The 19,510-nt window shown below is 40.2% G+C and overlaps 1 protein-coding gene and 1 pseudogene across 2 annotated transcripts; both read left to right on the top strand.

The window, feature by feature from the left end:
• The first annotated feature begins 277 nt into the window (after positions 1-277).
• Positions 278-13,589, top strand: LOC136351883 (kinesin-like protein KIN-7I). Of its 2 annotated transcripts, none has more exons than XM_066304340.1 (31): positions 278-564; positions 645-734; positions 950-1,068; positions 1,568-1,681; positions 1,759-1,840; positions 1,918-1,985; positions 2,067-2,141; positions 2,270-2,415; positions 2,501-2,603; positions 2,955-3,035; positions 3,124-3,192; positions 3,266-3,325; positions 3,407-3,568; positions 3,836-3,892; positions 4,272-4,496; positions 4,628-4,801; positions 4,946-5,050; positions 5,150-5,215; positions 5,363-5,512; positions 6,565-6,678; positions 6,756-6,842; positions 6,923-7,126; positions 7,272-7,439; positions 8,179-8,385; positions 8,496-8,585; positions 8,669-8,806; positions 9,454-9,548; positions 11,072-11,144; positions 11,402-11,521; positions 11,606-11,677; positions 13,130-13,589. In XM_066304340.1, exons 1-31 carry the CDS (start codon positions 438-440, stop codon positions 13,361-13,363), a joined length of 3,675 nt encoding a protein of 1,224 aa, XP_066160437.1. In that variant the 5' UTR covers positions 278-437; the 3' UTR covers positions 13,364-13,589. The 2 variants fall into 2 exon arrangements, with proteins under 2 accessions (XP_066160437.1, XP_066160436.1); XM_066304339.1 differs by having other exon boundaries at positions 4,943-5,050.
• Positions 13,590-14,134: 545 nt separating this feature from the next.
• On the top strand, positions 14,135-18,001 carry LOC4347087 (deoxyhypusine synthase-like; annotated as a pseudogene).
• Positions 18,002-19,510: the final 1,509 nt, after the last annotated feature.

Genomic DNA, 19,510 nt, shown 5'->3' with positions numbered 1-19,510 from the left:
GTAGGAAAGTTTTGATGTGATGAAAAAGTTAAAAGTTTGAAGAAAAAGTTTGGAGCTAAACTCGCCTTAGCTGATCTTTGTGAGAAATCCAGCAATATTCGTGCGAAATCTGAACTCCGACTCTGTGCAAGTGTGAGCGTATAATGTGGCCTTGTTTGGATTTCAGCCCGTTAAATAAGAACACCAAGGGCCGGGCTCCTCGAAGTTTTGGGCCTCAACACGAACCCGTTTCAGTCCTTCCTACTAGTATTTTTCATCTTTCTCTCTCCTTTCTTCTAGCGGGAAACCCAAAATCGGCATCACCCACGCGAAAAGTCGAAATCCCCCATTTCGCCCTCCGCTCCGGCCGCTGAAGCCTCCGACGGGAGCCCCGCCGCCGCCGCTGCTTCCCGGCGGCGCCTCCTCCTCCCAGGACAGCGGAGGCGGACCGGACGGCGATGGAGCGGATCCACGTCGCCGTGCGGGCGCGGCCGCTCACGGCGGAGGACGCTGGAAGCAGCCCGTGGCGGGTCTCCGGCAACGCCATCGCGCTCTCCACCCAGCCCTCCATCCGCTTCGAGTTCGGTAAGGAACTCGCACCCTTCCGCCCCGTTGCTCTGCTGCCAGCTTCGATTCCTTTTGGCTTGAGGGTTCGTTTCTCGCAGATAGGATATTCGGCGAGGAGTGCCGCACCGCCGACGTCTACGGGGCCCGCACCAAGCACATCGTCGACTCCGCAGTAAGAGGTTTCAACGGTAATAATCTGTGGTACCTCTGCATCCTATTGCTGATAGCGGCGTTTTCTAGGGGAAGCTAGTTAGGTCGTGCCTTTTAGTTATTTGAGTTTTTTTTTGTGTGTGTTTTAGATTAGTTGTTTTGGGCTTTTGGCTAACTATAGGCACAGTGGCTTCTTTTCTCAACCAAGCTATACATGCATTAAAAGCTAACCATATGTTTTCACGCATAACAGGCACAGTTTTTGCATATGGACAAACTAACAGTGGGAAGACTTATACAATGAGAGGGTCTGGTAATGAACCTGGGATAATACCTCTTGCAGTTCATGATCTATTCAGGACTATCGAAGAGGTAAATTCTAGAAATTCGTATAATTTAACAGCATGCGAACTATATATCATGAAGTATCTTTCAAGGTGAATCTATAAACATATACGTTATGATGTTGAACTATGTAAATTTGTAGAAATTGATTTTCAAAGATATAAATGTTTGGTTTAGCACAAAACTAGAATGGAATGTAATTTGAAACTGAGGGAGTAGCTGTCATATCCTTTGTTTGCATGATGGTAACAACAGGAGATATTTATTTATATATTGATGTGTTTGGTTGTGATCTTCTAGCACTTTGGTTGCTTTCTAAACTGATCCTGATGTTGTTTTCATAAAGACCAAAACAATGCTGATGTAACCTTTCCTAAAGACCAAAAAGACTTGCTAAGTTTATATACAGAGGCTTTATAAAATACCCTTATCCCATTATGTCTTCGATATGGGATCTCCTTCATATGTTCTACTCTTAACCTGGGAGTTTATTTTTAACTTAAACTTTTTTCACTATTTTTTTTAGCATTTGGACAGAGAATTTCTTCTCCGCATGTCTTATATGGAAATTTATAATGAGGAAATAAATGATCTTCTTGTCCCGGAACATCGGAAATTGCAGATTCATGAAAGCATCGAGGTAAACAATCCACATATTATAATGAAATTCATAAGTTTTCCATTCTTTAATAACATGGCAATGCTGTTCTTCTGAAGAGGGGCATATATGTTGCTGGCTTAAGAGAGGAAATTGTTACCTGTCCTGAACAAGTACTGGAGTTTATGTCATTTGGAGAATGTGAGCTTTTTTTATTTGCTTGCTTGCACTGCCTATTCATGATTTATGATTTTTAATAATTATGAGCAAAACTGCAGCTCACCGTCATATTGGGGAAACAAACATGAATGTGTACAGCAGTCGTTCTCATACCATATTTCGCATGGTATGCTTACTCTCCACTGTATTATCTGTTGTCTTACAAAACAACATCATACCTTGAATTCTCACATCACTAATTACTCAGGTAATCGAGAGTCGAGAAAAGGTTGATGAAAGTGAAGCGGGAGAGTCGTGTGATGCTGTTCGAGTATCTGTTCTGGTAGATAACTGTCCAATGTTAAAAAACAAAAAACTAACCAGCGTGTCTTGTATGAGATGTAGTACTTATTTAACTATAGGCTTTTGAGTTTTTGCACACTGTAATTTATGCTCATTTGAACTTTTCAGAATCTGGTAGATTTAGCTGGTTCAGAACGTGCTGCAAAGACTGGTGCTGAAGGTGTGAGACTTAAGGAGGGCTCTCACATTAACAAAAGTCTTATGACCCTTGGTACAGTCATCAAGAAACTAAGCGAAGGCATAGAAGGTCAGGGGTAAGTTATTAACTTGTTAACTAGTGGTTTTAGTTGCTTTGGGTTGTTTGTGGTTCATCTGATTACTAATGGAATTTGTTATCAGGGGGCATGTTCCTTACCGAGATAGTAAGTTGACAAGGATTTTGCAACCTGCTCTGGGTGGAAATGCCAATACAGCCATTATATGTAATATAACTCTTGCACAGGTACCAGCTCTCTTCTATCCATCATGTTCCTGTATTGTTGGACAATGGAAGTAGACATAAATTCTTCTAGTTTTCTCTCCCTCATAATGAAAGAAGATTGGTGGATTAGTTTAAAAATGTTGCTAGATTGTTGTGCTTGGTATTATCTATTCAGGTTACTGCTTGATTGATATTCTCAAGTAATGTGTACAATATGTAAACTATGCTTAAGCAATGTATTTAGTAGCATAATTTGGACAACTGAAGTAATTTTTTAGGTATCATTGAATATTATAGTCTTAAATCCAAACATTCCTATTTGATTTACCTTTTAGCATATGTCCTCGCTGTTTACTTTATTTTGTGTTACAGGTCCATGCAGATGAGACCAAAAGCAGCTTACAATTTGCCAGTAGAGCATTACGTGTTACAAATTGTGCATGTGTTAACGAGGTATTGAAATATCTGTTAATGCCAATCATTTTACTCTTTCTGTGCAAAGAGCAAAATATATAAATTTGAAACGCATCTTTCTGTAAAGATTTTAACAGATGCTGCATTATTAAAACGCCAAAGGAAAGAAATTGAAGAACTTCGAGCGAAACTAAGGGTATGTATTGAAAAAGCTCTGTTTAAGTTAGTACAGCTTGATCATGCAAAACTTATACTTTGTGTGATCATAGAACTCGCAAAGTGAACATTGGGAGGAAGAAATTCTGAATTTGCGAAACACGCTACTGCAGGTTCCTTTCTTATTTCTTAAGCATCTCTGGTCTCTGTTACTTGCTATGTAGCGCCTTAAATAATCTGACTATTTTGTCTAGAGTGAACTGGAAAAGGAGAGAATTTCTTTGGAGCTGGAGGAGGAAAAGAAAGCCAAAGAACAGCGTGATAAGAGGTTGATTGAGCAAGCAAAGAAAATTGAAAACCTTAGTTCATTGGTATTAAATTCAGAAAGGGATGATAGAACTACTGTTTCTAGTAAGGTAGGAATGCAGTTTATTTATCTTACCAGCACTTGCCATAAAATGCACTTGAACCTCATGTTTTTTTCTTTCTTATTGGTGCTTTATTTCCATTTAGCTTATTGCTCTACCCTCCTTTCTACTAAAAAATGTGAATATTTTTTAGACATTTTTAGCAAGAGGGCAACAATTTTTAGACAAATAACCATAAGAAGTAATGAAAGTATACCTCAGTTACACAGGGGAACATAATAGTCTTATGGCTTTGTACTTGTGCTCTTCAAACAGAACAAAAGACGGTTGACATGGTGTCCTGGACTACTCTCTAGACAATTTGATGGTCAGGTATGATTTATCAGTGATGCTTGCTCACACCTTTGATCAACATGCTGAAAATATAAAGTCTCATTGTTTGTTTCGGATAAACATGGCATTGTTGGTTTGTTGCTCATATTATTTCCAAATTGCTGTTTAAGATATCCTCCCAAAATGTTCATTTAGATTGCTTTGTTGTGAATGATTTACCTTTTTTTACTACAATTTCTCTTTTGCGTGATGGGGTAGATTACATGATTTCAACTTTTGGGTACTGTCTATTGATGCATGCCATGCTTTTGTAAATGCTCGCTATTAAATCCTTTTCATGTTTAATCCATTGCACGAGTTTGTCAAATTACATAGAACGCCAGATCTTGTTAAGAATGACATATCTACAAATGTCCAGGTTTTAGAGTCTGTGCAAGAAGACCCTCCGAGCAGCACAGTTAGGCATGGACGTAATATGGAGATGCCACTGCATTTTGAAGAGCTAATACAAGAAAGCTGTGAAAGCAGTATTAAACATTATACTGATGCTTACTCATCTGGTAGTTTATCCTGTGAAGATGATTCTCTTCCAGATTCACATGCTTTGCTACATGTTACCAGCCGAAGAAAGCCAAATACGATGGTGACTGACTCTCTATCTTAATTTTATTAATGTCAACGCATCATTATTGAATTTTATATTTCTTAATAAAATAGTTATCATTTTTCATTGGTCACATTTCTACTGACTGTTGAAACACGTGGCCTTGCCAGAAAAAATCAGATCAAGAACAGCTTATGGGGTTGGCGAGTGAACGAATTATTCCCCAAGAACTTAATGACTGGAAATACACCACACAAAGTCAGGAAAACATCAAAGCTTGTGTTAATGGTTTATCTGCTCGAGAATCAGAAGCAATTCTTGTCATTAAGCAACTTGAAGATCAGGTGCCTAATTATTCCCCTATTATTATCCTATCACACAATGACTTTTCCCCCTACCATTGCCCTATTATGCAATGACTTTTCATCCCCACTATTGTGCTATTATGCAATGACTTTGCCATAACATTTCCTTAAAATCCAAAGCAGATAAAGTTGCTGGAGTTAGAGAAGAGTTCTTTTCAAAATAACTTGGATGATGTTCTTGAATTAGCAACTCAGCAGAAAGCTTCTTTCCATGAGAAGTACGAAGAGGTGAATAATCTTATCCTGTTTGTTAAAAGTTCAAACATGTCCAGTGTTGTGTATATTCTTGTAAATCCTAAATTGTGTATATTCTTTGCTTGTTTACAGCTTCAGCAGAATGCTCTGGTTGCACAAGAACAAGCTAAAATTGCTAATGAAAAGCTTTCCAAACAAGTACTTTCTTATTCTCTTCCAGTTATAGCAATTCTCCTTTCCTCACAAATGGCATATTTTGGACACTTAATCTGTTTTCTATTTTGATTTCATAGTCGATTAATTAACATGAATGATTCTTGGATAAAACATTTGTATGAATCCCAGGAAGCAGCATATGAATTCCTTACTGGTATATTTGTGGAGACTGAAAGCATAGCTGTGCAAATGGATCAATCAACACGCTCAGTTGACAATGCTCTTTCTTTCATTGAAGAGCTCTTCCAGAATCTCTTCATGATGGCCAAAAACTTCACTGTATGACAGTATCTCCATAGTCTATTTCCCAATTTCTTGATAATCATGCCATTTGTTGAATTAGCTGTCTATTTAAAGTTTAACATCGACAATTACCAACCATTTTGCTCCATTATATATATTGACCTAGTGCTATGGACTGGATATGGTAAGGGTCCGAAGATCGGTGATAGGACACTCACCCTTGCACCAGCAGGGCTTCTCCTTGCTGAGCTAAAAGAGGTTGTGAGGCTTAGACTAACTTTAGAGCTTCATTGATTGATTGATAATAGAGTACATCGGGTACCTTTATATATAGGGAGGACTAACTTGATATATAAGGAACTAATATCTAATAAGCTAAAAGAGGTTGTGAGGCTTAGACTAACTTTAGAGATTCATTGATTGATTGATAATAGAGTACATCGGGTACCTTTATATATAGGGAGGACTAACTTGATATATAAGGAACTAATATCTAATTTTGTAGAAACCAATCTACTGTCTGTAATGTACTAATAAATCTTGTCTCCTTACCAACTAGATAATCTCCTAATTTATTATGCCTAAACTGTTGCATTCCCATAAAACCTATCAACCCACCTGAAAATGCTCTTTGACATCAAATGCAGGATAAAATCTTAAGAAGTTTTGGCTTTGTTCTAAGTTTGATTTAGGACAAAACAAAAATATCTTGTATTTTGAAACAGAGACAAGTATTTAGTACTCAAAGAAATTTTCGTGTGTGTAGTACCATCAACATTTTTGGGTAATGAGCCAGCTACATTGCTATAAATTGTTATCAACATGTCATTTTTTAAACTTCCAATATGCAAATTGTCTGGTTGAAATGTACTATATTGAAATCTAATATGAAAATGATCTGGCAAAAATATCTAATATATATAGTATAGAGCCCTTTGTTATGCCCATTTTTCATTTGCATATTAATCTATTTAAGCTGTCTTACAATAGTACTATAGTTAGTTTTCACTACTGTAGTTAGTTTTATGGCTGGACACAGTGCTCTGTCGTATATGTTTCAAATGTTATGTCATTGGTCCTTTCTGTAGGAAGCAAAGCAGTTTGTTTGTGGAGATATTACACAGTTCAGTTCTGTCATTAGGGATTACGAGAACATTTCAAACTGTTTGCGAGAAAAACTCAGCAAACTTGAAATGGAGAAGGTATGCATTTTAAGTTCTTTTTACCCATTGTTTGATTTTCATTCTAAGCAGCTCTCATTGGCTTCCATTGATTTCAGAAAATATTAGATGAACAATCCCTAGATCAGAAAGATGAACTTCAACGGTTGAAATCTAGCTTAGAAAGTTGTGAGAAAGCTATGGAGGTCTGTGACTGCTTAAGCCCTATTTGGTGATTAAATTCTTTATGTATTGTTTATGTTCTAAAATCATTGCTTGTACTCAGGATTGTAATATTCAAAATGAGCTGGAGAAAGATAGCATTCTATCGGAGCTCCTAACTCTCCAAAAGGAAGTCGTATACTTGTCATCATCTTCTTTGATGAAAGAGAAGGAGTCTATCCGAAAGGAACTTGACAGAACAAAAACAAAGTTAAAAGAGACCGAGAACAAACTTAAAAATTCCATTCAAGAGAAGATAAAACTTGAGGTTTGTTTGTTGAAATTAGTATTATTAATATGCGTGGTACTTCAAGTTTGTTAATTATTTTATATGTGTAAACAAGAAAACCCTACATTATTCGCTAATAACCAGTTCTTTTTACTGATGAACTATCAATATGTATTTCCCCTAGAGTGAAAAGGCTGAGGCCCAGAGAGAAATAAAGAAGCTACAGAGCCAAAGGACTCTTCTTGAACGTGATTTACGGAAACGTGATTCGTTTACTGTTGACAAAAGACATGAACAGAGTGTGAAGTCGAAGGAGCTTGCCGGTATCTATGATCAAGCTGTCCAGATTCAGGTTACAATCATCCCTTGTATTACTTTTCAGTCAATTTGTTGTGTAGGAAACTGATCTAATTGACTAATTCAGGGTACTGGCATAATATTGTTACAACTTGCAATAATAACTCTAATAAATCACAACAGTCACTCGACAATAATATTGGCCAATATGCTCCCAATCACAGACCATACCATTATGCGATTCCACTGTTCCAGAATATGTGTTTTAGACTGTGGTGGTTTGAAGCTACCAAGTGCTAATGTGGATTCAATATTTCTAGTACAGGGCTAGTGGTTCATAAAATATGCCATCTCTCTGGTTTCTGGTTTATGATGGTTTATCACTTCGTTGGTCTCACAACTTGGCAACCTGCAATCATGGAAAAAAATCTATTTATTGTTCCGCATAGCTTTTATTGCATGTTTTATAACCCAAATCTCTTTTGTTGACATCCAGAATGTTCACCATTTCAGTATTGATGTGGACTTATAGTCAACAAAGTACAAACACTCAAGAGCATCCATTTTTTTTGTCTATTTCAGTATTACATATAGTAAATTTGAAACAGAAGGTCATTTCCTGATATCAGTTAGGGAACAGTGACAAAGATGCCATGTTGAGTGAGGAAGAAGAAATTTCAGTCATACTGTCTATTCACATATCATCCCAGCATAACACTAGAGAGTTTTACATCTGTAGGATGACCTAACTAGCTATGCTATGCATGTAGTGATGGCTCTTTTATCCTTTTCAGGAGGACTACGGAAAGCTTGAGATGCATGCTTTTGATATGGAGGCTGAAATTGCTTCGTTACAAGAAGCTTTAGTTACTACCATTGCAGAAAAGGAAGAAGCATTATCTAGAGTGGAGCTTCTCACATCAGCAGTGGAAGATCTTGAAAGTAGGTTGAATTCAGCAGAATCAGAGACTAGTTCCTTGCTTGAGGAGACTGCTGTCTTGGTATACTTGATTTGTCTTATGCATATTTTGGAAGATTTGTTTCCCATCTATTTGTCTAATCCTAAATGTTTTGACACCATGAAATTTTGTTGTGTTTCTCTTTGATGCAGACTAGGAAGTTAGATGCATCTGAATCTATCTCTAAAAAACTTGAGGCTTCTATTAGTTCTTTATCAAGGGAAAAAGAAGACATGGGAATTGTATAGCTCTGTGCTTATGTCAAATTGATTGATGTTAGCTGAAAGTTGAAACTTATTGCACTTCTGTCTGCTGTAAAATACAGGAACTTACTGATGTTCTTCTGGAAATGGAGTCTGAAAGATCAACGTGGACTGCCAAGGAGAAAGCTTATCTTGAAGCCAAACAAAAACTGAATATCTGCAATAAGAACAATTGCAAATTATCAGAAGATTTGATTAAGGTAACAACAATAGAGTTCCCATTGATCATTGCACATCTCCCGTGTGCCCAGTCCATTTTATGTATGCAGTCACTAGTCATGCTATGTGGTTTTATCAACAACTCAATATTGTTTAGTTCTGGATCATGCTATATCAATTTGTGTCAATACTGTTTAGATTTGGATCATGCTATGAATATCAATGTGTCATATGTACTGCTGCACTTACCTGTTGTGGTTGTTTGCTATGATATTTTTTATTTAAATATTTATTGCACATTTCTTTTCTTGCCTAGCAACATTAGTGGGGAAGAAAGCATGTTTGGTTTCCTTGTTTGGTTCTTTTCTGGACAAGGGTTTCCTTCTTTTAAGGGAGACAAAATTTAGCTCGCCTCTTTAGCATGAATTTGCTTTCCTACCAGCAACTTAGAAAGGTTAGTTGCGTCTTGTTAAAGAACTAGACATGCCCTAGTTGCCTTGTATTGAGTTGATTTACATAATGTAGTTCTTCTAATGTTGTCTTGCCCTAGACGACTAGTTTCATTTTCCTAATGTTTTTCTTTTTTTGTTCAAAGTAATAGTCAAGCAACCTCCACATTCAATGTTTTTTCACCAATATTTTGAAGAACTTTGGTATCTCTGTTACTGATATTGCAATATACTGCTAGGTGAGACAAGAATTGGCGTGTTGCAGAGAACAGTACAGTATTCTTGAGGCTAAAATGATTTTCTCCAAGAATGACACAAATGAGGAGAAATACTGGTTAGTCTTGTAGTAATTCCATCAATCTGACATATTGTGCTTCAGTGTTGTATGATCGGGACAACAAGTAATACAACAACCATGTAGGAGCATGCCTTAAGCTACTTTTAATATTTCTTTTGCAATACTTTCTAGTCCTGAGCCTGAAGTTTAAAATATTCTTTTAAAGGAGTTACTCTGAAAATATACAAAATGAACAAACTGGAGTGGTTGTGCCTTATCTAACAAGCACATATCTTCGATGTGCTAAAAGGACAGTTATAATAAACATAAAAATGTTTGACGGGGTGAACCAATAGCTGTTTGTGAGCAATAGGAACAGATAGGTGAAATTGTCCTAGTAGGAAATAAATACATCACGGCCTCTCTTGGCGACCCGGGAAGCGAAGCTCGTCTCCCCAGCATGCCTTGCCGGCCTTGCCGCCACCTGCAGTGATGGTCGGCGGCGGCAGCGCCTCCCTCCTTCCTCCCATTTCCTTCCTCTTTCCTTTCTCCTTCTTCCTCTCTCTTTTTCCCTTCCTCCTTTTCTCTAGATCTGAGGTGACCCGGGGGACGTCGTTCCTGAGCTTGGCCCTCCCCACGTCCGGCACCGGTGGCCTCCCATCCCGGACCGCGGTGGCGGTGAAGGCTGCACGGGGCACGGCATGATCTGGCCATGCTAGGTCCAGATCCAGCGCATCTCTGGCGGGTTCCGCGCGTCTCCCTGGCACGAGAGGCTGGAGTTGCGGCGGCGGCCGACGGCGGTGGTGAAGGCAGCAAGGGGGACGGTTGGATCTGGCCCCTCCAGGTCCAGATTTGGGTGTGTCCTAGTCGGGGTTGGGCGAGGCCGGACCCCTCGTGGCGGCGGCGTCGACGGGTGGGTGGCCTGTGTGGCGCCGATGAGCTCCGCAGCTCAGTGGAGCTCCGCCGGTCCGGGTGAGGTGGCAGAGCAGGTTGTCAACAGCGCTTGTCCGGTTGTTGTGCAGGTGTTGCGGTGTGCAGGTGGCATTTGGTGGCATTTGGTGGCTTCCGTTGCGGACACTATGTTTGGATGGGACTCCGAGGTGAAAGCCTTGCTCGGCTTGCCGATGCTAGCAACGGCGACGCCATCGGGCATCGTTCACCTTGTTGAAGGCGTTGCTATTGGAGCCCTCGTTCAACTCCACATCAAGGGATTTCTCCGGTTAAAACCTTAGATTCGTTAGGATCAGGCGATATCGCCGTTCTGTCGGTGTTTTCTTCTTGAAGGCTTCGTTTTATGAGTTTTTCCCTTGTTGGACTGCTGTTATTAGGTTCTTGGGTTCAGTATGTCAATGCCGGGGTTTTCGCTGGTTTTCCATAAATTAACCGTGCCGTTGTAAGGTTTTAGGGTCCGGTTTTCCTTATAAACTGGATCAACTCTCTTCTTCTATAGTGTAATGTAGGAGCTCCCTTCCGTTACCTCGAAAAAAGAAAACAAATACATCGCCATCTGTTGTTTAATATGCCGTAGGCTCAAATGTTCGGCTAGCTGATTTACTACTGACACTAGAAAGTTTGTGCAGCAGGGAGACTTTTGAAGAATCAGAACGACTTCTGAAGAAAGAAAGAAACATTGACACCGGTGTGAATGAAAATGTAAGTCTTCAGTCTATTCCTTTTGCCCTCCATTGTGAAAAGTCTTCTTATAACATGAGTAAATCAAATGGAAGAATTTTCACCCTAAATCATATAGTCACAAGTCATGACCAATTACTATACATGCGTGAGAAACCATCACGTGGGAAGCTACAATGTTTCGAACTTTCGATGTTGGACATTCTTTGTTTTCCTAGTGAAAAAACAATTGAGCAGTAACTTATCTTGCAGTTTTTCTCTCATTTTGTTTTGAGCAGGAACTTCACCAACAACTATTGTCGATTACAGAAGAACGTGACAAGTTACTTTCTGAGATTAAATATATGAATTCAGTCATCAATGAATCAGAGGTTTTAAAAGAGAATCATAGTAAAAAGGCATGTTAGGTTTATTGTTGACCTGCTGCACTTAATCTCTGTGAGTGAGTGGTTTTCTCATGTGCTTTTTGATTATTTGTGCAGTTAATACAGGCCAAAGCTACTATAGATGAGTTGAGTTCTAGGATATCTATCGTGGAAGCCAAAATGAAAAATGTAAGCATTAATGTACTTGTCATTTACTGTTAATGGAAGTATATTATTACTGTAGCTGCTGTTTAAAATATTTCATCTTCGAATGCAGAGTTACTGGTTACCATTATCAAACTTAGGAATAGATGAATGTTTTGTGAGTAGGGTTCCATGTGCAGCCTCTCATAAGAGCATGTGCATTTGTTATCAACAAATATTTCTACCTGATTTCATTCATTTTTTTAGACAAGGAATGTCACAAAGTTTTCCATAACATGGGGGAGTACGACTTCAAAACCAAAACTGTATAAAATAAAAAGTCCAGGAGTTTCAATTGAACTCCAGAACAGATGCCAAAATTGCTTCTGTTGCACAGTCGAAGTATTTTTTTTCAAATTACCAATGGACCACCACAGGAACTACAATTTTTTTAGATAATGGATTTTCATTAATCCGGCCTCTGTATTCATGAAGGATATACACAGCCAAAACATACACGAGTTCTTAAACTCTAAACCTCGCACAAGGGAAAACACAAAAGACACAAAAAAAGAAAAGCTACTAGAAGACAGCTTCAATCTTCAACGAGAACATAATCTTTCTGTCACAGCGTGAGAGGGAGAAGGGGAGAACTGGAACTGGTCCTTGCTGCCTTTCGCCAAACCATCTCCGCCTCTGTGTATTATGAACGTCTATAACCAAAGTCTGTTTCCGAGCTTCAGCATGGAACTACTTGTCTAGTAATCTAATTTAACTTTCCTTTCTATGGTTGCTTGGAATTGCAAACCCCAGTTGAAACTTGCTGTGCCCCTTTTAGGCTGCTGGTTCTAAGCCTTGACCTAAACATTTGCAAAATTGACTGCATATGTTCTGTTGCTATTTTGACGGACTATTGTAATTTATGTTCGTCCTGCATTTTGAAAACATGGAAGCTTGACATAATACAATAAAAGTTTGCCAAATAACTGGAAAACACCAGATTCAATGAACCGATGGGATCTAGTTTATTGTTGGGAAGCCTGGGATAAGGGTGGTCTGCCAGCAAAGCTTGTGGATGCATCAGGCATGTAGTAGATAAGCACAGATACATACAGTATAACTCAATCAGTGTACTGCAAACTATAAATCCCAAGGGCCAAGGCATCCTCAAGAACCTGGATAGCCATAATTTCTATATTAAGAGAAAATGTTAGGCACTTAAAAGGCACTGCATTTCCTGAAGAAATAACTACTGTTGAGCAGTGACTCTATCATTCCTGCTTTGTTAATTATCCAAGTGATAGCTTTGCATAGAGGAAAATCATTTTCCAATTTGAATGTATCTTATTTCAGTTTTCCATGTCATTTAATTTTGAAAAGCAATTCAACGATGGCCCTAGTTGTTCCTCTTTAGAGAACAAGCCACCTTACTAATTACTCACTGACAACTTGCACTTTTCTGTATCCAGTAATTCCGTAACATGCTTTCTTTTGCAGGATGCTTCGGCTTATAACAAAGAGAACACAAAGCTTAGGATGCAGATTCGGTGGATGCAACCAGAACTTGATGCACACCGTGGAAGGCTTAAAGAAGCAATAAATGAGATGAAGCTGATGGACACAAAGTATCTGGAAGCATCCACCAAGCTGAAGAAGGACCTTTCTTTCTACTGTCGTGAGGTTCTGAGGTTGAAAGAACAGCTTAAAGAATCACAAGTTAAAGCATCTTGACCCTGAAATCTTTCTGCTGAGTAATTCTTGTGTGGAGAAACTCGTGGTAGTACTAACCATATGACAAACAATTGGTATTGCCTCAATGCCACTTCATACAACTTTTGTATACTGCTAGTGTATTTGTTTCAGGTAGGTGTATAGTGCTACAATTCCCTGTAGATCATTACTTCCTAATGCACCTGACTCAAATTATAAAGCAGTGGACCGTCTAGAACTTTTAACAGCCTTTCTCGCACTGCGAGTCTGTGATATAGGGTGAGTTATTCATATTGTGACATATAGATACTGGTTTTTCGTTTGGTTCTGGTCTGTAGCAAGTATATACCTACTACAGTACTTACGAGTATAGTGGTGAAGTGTGGACGCATGATTGATTGCGCATGATGCCGGTGATGCAGAGCAGTGTAAGCTGCTTGTGCCGCTCGCCGTCTCCATCTGAAACGTGGTCTCGTCGCTCTCGCGGGTGCAGGCGTGCAGCCGGTGCCGGAGATGACGCGACACCAATGAAAATCACGTGAGAAGAGAAGCTCATCGGATCGGAACATCTAGTGACGACGCCAAGCGATGGCCCAGAAACACACGGCCTGCCGACGCCGGTGCAATCGGGACGGGCCGTGGCTTTTGTGCTCGGACGTTGGGCCTCCCCTGAGGGGACATTGGCCATGTTGGGCCGAATTGACACTAGATTTTCAGCCTAGGCGGCGGGAGGAGTCGCAGCGCAGGGCTGAGTTCGAAGTAGATTGACGCTGAACCTCTGATTCTTCTTTTGCACATTTTTTTTTTCTCGGGAAAAAGTAATTCGAAGCTGATAGCTCGCGGCGGCGGCGGCGGCGGCTTCGCGGGCGATGGCCTGGGAAGGAGGCAGCGGCGGCTCGGGAGGAGGAGGAGCGCGCGACATGGACGCGCTGCAGGGCGTGCGCTCTATCGTGCTGAAGCCCTCGGAGTCCCTCGACGAGGGGCGGTTCACGAGGATCGCCGGCGCCGACTTCAACGACGCCGGACTCGGGCTCTCCGGGATGCTCGCGTCGCTCGCCACCACTGGATTCCAGGCCTCTAACCTCGGCGACGCCGTTGACGTCGTCAACCAGATGGTAACGTTACTACTCCCTTGCTGCCTTTTTTAGTACAATTCATGATAGAGATGAGGCAGATTGGGGGATACTGTAGCTTGAAATTGTTGTGGTTCTGGATCTGTGGAGCTTCTGATGAAGTGCATTTTGGACTAGATAGGGCGTATTGCTGTGTTGTTGGTGTACTCGGAGAGTAGGAGGTGAAGCCATAGCTATGCCTGCTGTAAAATAAAATGGGAACCTTGCAGCTATTGTTCATCCTAAAGCTAACACTCTACTGTTGGTTTTCTCGATAATTCCTGTGAGACGAAACCGTTATTAGTAGATTGGAATGGAGTAGATGTATAAAAAAAAATGCTACACACTTTTTTTATTTACATCGTGAATTTATTGGACAAATTCAAACTGTATATATTTGAGTTTTCTCTTGTATAACCTGGAGGTAATCCAGATGAAAAAAAAATATCTCTGTTATAATCTTACATGTGTGTTCCTTAATTTTTTTCCCCATCTTCATGCTTGTACTGATTTTTCTACATGCCTAAGAGGTTACTAATTCCTATATTTCCTAACCCTTTCTTTTCTGTACTTCAATACATTGAAGTTAGAATGGAGGCTGTCCCATGAGAAGCCACGTGAGGACTGTGATGAACCTGAGCTTGACCCTACATATAGAGAATCTGTGAAGTGCAAAATATTCCTGGGATTCACCTCAAACCTTGTCTCTTCTGGCATTCGGGATGTTGTCCGTTTTCTAGTTCAGCATCACATGGTGAATACTCCACTTTTTTAATTTCCTTTTATTAACTGGTTTGTTAGACACGTTTTGGCATGCTTTTGGTAACATACTAGCATTATTAAAAGGATTGAGATCTCATCCCTATGATGTAGCTAATTCCCTATGGAAAAAAAAATGTGTTATTTAGGTTGATGTTATTGTTACGACTGCTGGTGGTATAGAGGAGGATCTCATCAAATGTCTTGCTCCTACTTACAGAGGGGATTTTTCTTTACCTGGAACGCTGCTGCGGTCAAAGGGATTGAATCGGATTGGAAATCTATTGGTTCCTAATGATAACTACTGCAAGTTTGAGAACTGGATCATGCCAATTTTTTTACCAGATGTTACAAGAGCAATCCAGGGAGGTACTATAACATTTTTCTTCTGGCTGAAGCCCAGTAGCTTGCAACAAGGTGTTTGATTCTATATGACGCACATGTGCTTATGGCTCATTAGCTATAAAGTGGAGGCATCATGTAGGGGGCAGTAATATGAAAAGGCCTAACTTATAGTGCTTAGAAATCCACTAATGTAATGGTACAGAAAGGTTGTCATTATTTGAACCAGTCTTCATTAGCTCCGTTTCAAGTTGGCCTCTGTGAATTTACGTAGTAATGGTACATGAATAAATCCATAATCCAAATAGCACTGAAATATGAGGTTACCAGGTATAGTTTCTGTACAACTGGTCACTTGCCAAGAATCAATAAGGAAAAGGTTCCACACTGGTAGATATGTTTTGTAAGCTTTACTGCTATGCCCTTGATGTCCAACTATTCAATTATCAGATATGCGTCTTTCTTTCAGAAGCAACTCTTCCAACTACTTTTGTGCTTCTCTCTCTTCTGTTCATGAAGCGCAATCAGTTTTACTTACCTGCAGAATGTTTGGACACCATCGAAGGTCATTGGCCGTCTTGGCAAAGAAATAAACGATGAAAGTTCCTACCTTTATTGGGCATATAAGGTAACATATTTATTAACTCACCTGCATATCCTTGCAAAGTGCAAGTGGGAGAACAAACCATCAATCCTGTTCATAAAGCCCCTGCATCTTTATCTTGAGTACACTACACAATGATATACTAGGTAGTCTTGTTGAATTTTTTTTCAGAGTTCCCTTAAAAACAAACAAATAAACTATATTATTATTTGAGTTATTTTTGTATGTATTAATGTTTTCTAAATGTGGAAACTCCTCATAATAGTGCCATATGTACATCTTTTCCCCTAGGAACTAGTGTGCCACCATCCTTAAAGTTGTGCTTACTGATGTTAATCTAATGTACTTGGTGTCCATATTTGAAGCTTTATTTTGACTTTTAGAGTTATAGTTGAGTGGATTTGATCAAGATACTTGTTCTTTTCCTCTTGATGTTACAATAGCATGGTATTTTCATGTTCCTTGGTTTAAAATTCATATGGCCAAGTGCAATGTTATGATCTGTAACTCAAAGACTGAAAACGAGACAGTACTGACTCTCCAAATCTTGATCAGAACAATATTCCTGTATACTGCCCAGCATTGACTGATGGATCACTTGGAGACATGCTATTCTGTCATGCAGTTCGCAATCCTGGCCTAATTATTGACATTGTACAAGGCAAGTTGTGTGCTTGGTTTTCTTGCTTTTGCTATCACTTTTGTTTTTCTCATATTATGCTTGAAAAACTTGGCAGATATAAGATTGATGAATGGGGAAGCCATTCATGCAACCCCAAGGAAGACCGGGATTATAGTTCTTGGTGGAGGTCTACCGAAGCATCATATATGCAACGCCAATATGTTTCGCAATGGTGCAGATTTTGCAGTCTATATCAACACAGCTCAAGAATTTGATGGCAGTGATTCTGGAGCACAGCCTGATGAAGCAGTTTCATGGGGAAAGATAAAGGGTTCAGCCAAACCTGTCAAGGTATGTTTCTGTAACTTGAACAATTTTCACATGATCTTTTTAATGTTTTACATACATCTAGGCAGTCAAAAGTGTCTATCAAAGATCATGCTGCACGTAAAAATGCCTTTGTTGATTTCACCTGAGATGAAGTATGTCAATGATCTTGGACTAGATTCTAATCCTAACCATCATAACTTACCTTTATTTATGTGTATAGCTTTTGCTCTGTGTAATACCACATGTGATGCATTAAAGCCTTGAAGCATGCAGCCATTTACTTTTGTTTAATGATTTATGCGATCATGGTTGACATGATTTTGTTTTGCCTGCTATAGAAGATATATGTAAGAAATTATGACACGGCATGATCTATGTAAGAAATTGTGACACGAAAAGATCATATGAATGCACTTTTATTTAATTCAATACACTACGACTGGTTATTACTGTAAAGCCGTATCTTAATACCGCGGCTCTTGGAAATGCAGGTGCACTGTGATGCTACGATCGCTTTCCCGTTACTCGTGGCTGCAACATTCGCACGCAAGCTGCATGATACGAAACAAACCTACTAAATTTTCTGGGTGCTGTGGGCTAAATCGGTCCTTGTCGAACTCCTCACGTTGGGTGTTAGACTGCACGCTTTTTGCAAATGATGCAGTGGCAAGGTCTTGTTGGTACCAACTCACGAACAGTACCGCCCTTCCCAATCATATTTGTTCCTTGTACACTTCATGTTAAACATCAGGTAGCAGCTTTGTTTTTGCCCCCTTTGGCAATTTTGCGTGCTGCAGTGGAGGCTTACATTGTACAATAACTGCAAATTGTGACCGATCGGGTGATTTTGAGTTCTGGTTAGTGCGATACAATAAGTGATATTTTCTCTATTGTTTGCAAGTGCATTTGAGTTAGTTATCGGTTTGCGCCTAGATCTCTCTTCCTCTTCCTCTATCTGGGACGGAAATTGCAATGCATATGACCCAATTGTCTAACCCACGTACAACTGAATTTGATCAATAGTTGTAAACGGTTGCAGTGTGTATAAACATGCTCTCTTTTGGTTGATCTATGATAGCATGTTTTTAGTTGTACAACTCATATGGGCCTCTGGTTTCTGGATATCCCCAGTTGGCCATAGTGCTGTACTGCTGTCCAAATAAGGCAGGCCAAATCGTTGCCGGCCCAGGCACGGCTGTAGCAGGCTGGCTAATGGGCCGGGCCGTGTCTGGGCGGCCACAACGGCAGGGCGTTCCAAAACAAGCATGGCACCGGCACGACTCGGCACTGTCTCGTAAAACAAACGAGGGTACAACTAAGTACAGAATCTTTGGAACTGGAGCTAGCTAGCACGCATGGGCCCCTAATGATCAAGCGACAGTGACCCAAGGAAGCAGTAGCCTCCATTCCAAAGCCTGTGCAAGGCAACATCACAAAGCTGATCACCTCCACAATGATCGGCGACGGCATGCAGCCGCAGGGCAAGTAACCGAGAAAATTTGTCGGTCGTCGATTCCCTCACGCGAGCGTGAAAATGGATGGCCATGATTCGCGCAATCACGCCCGCTAAGCTGATCCCGTCTCCAAGATACTCTCGAAAGACAGATTTTCTCGAGTGAAATAATACGCAATCATAGACACCAAGACATCCCCACGCTAGCTAACTATAGCAGGTTGTCCCGTGTCCACCCTAGTACCCCGTCTCAAATTATAGCGCAGCCCCGTTTTAACAAAAATCAAACTCGGTAGCTATTAACTAATAATTATATTAATTATATCTACACTAAGTATGTTGTATCACTAGATTAATACTTTAAAGTACTTTCAAATTACTTTCATGTGATACTAATTTTATATTTGTTAAAATACTAGTTAAAGTATGTTATTAAAAACCGTGTAAAAAAATATAGAGCTTATAATTGGGGGACAGAGTGAGTACGTTATTACTGTCCCACACTGGGAGATCGGTCTCATCTTAGCCGTCCGTGGCCGATGAACGGTCTGGATTTCATGCCGGGAGCAACAGAAATTTAAGGTAATTGAATTTTTAGATAATGGAATATAGTATCCCGGCCTAATTTAAGGTAATCGATGATGATGAATAATAGGTTAGCGTGAGAGTAGAGATTTCATGGGAGAGGGGAAGTGTGTGTGGTGTGGCCGCATGATTGCTCGTGATGCCGGCGATGCAACGCACTGCGGGGCTGCAGCTAGCCTCCTCCTCGTCTCCATCTGAAACAAACTCATCATCAGGAGCATATCATCAATCCGGTGGAGACGATGATCATGACTGACGAGTGGCCGCGCGTCGTTCGAGCTGAGCTCGCCGTGACCGGCCGGCGGGGCCCCCATGTGGCCGCCGTGGTTTCGCTTTACTCCGGCAATCATTGGGCGAGCCG

This window comes from Oryza sativa, chromosome 9 (assembly GCF_034140825.1).
Source record: "Oryza sativa Japonica Group chromosome 9, ASM3414082v1".
Classification (NCBI taxonomy): Eukaryota; Viridiplantae; Streptophyta; class Magnoliopsida; order Poales; family Poaceae; genus Oryza; species Oryza sativa.
The sequence above is the reverse complement of the archived record's forward strand: the minus strand, read 5'-3'. Positions and strand labels throughout refer to the sequence as shown.

Excerpts from the sequence above, each read along its gene's own strand:
- LOC136351883 (XM_066304339.1), top strand. The coding sequence starts at position 438 with ATGGAGCGGATCCACGTCGCCGTGCGGGCGCGGCCGCTCACGGCGGAG. Across the intron at positions 1,841-1,917 it reads GTTTATGTCATTTGGAGAAT|CTCACCGTCATATTGGGGAA; the intron begins GTGAGCTTTTTT and ends GCAAAACTGCAG. Across the intron at positions 11,678-13,129 it reads TGGAAGCCAAAATGAAAAAT|GATGCTTCGGCTTATAACAA; the intron begins GTAAGCATTAAT and ends TTTCTTTTGCAG.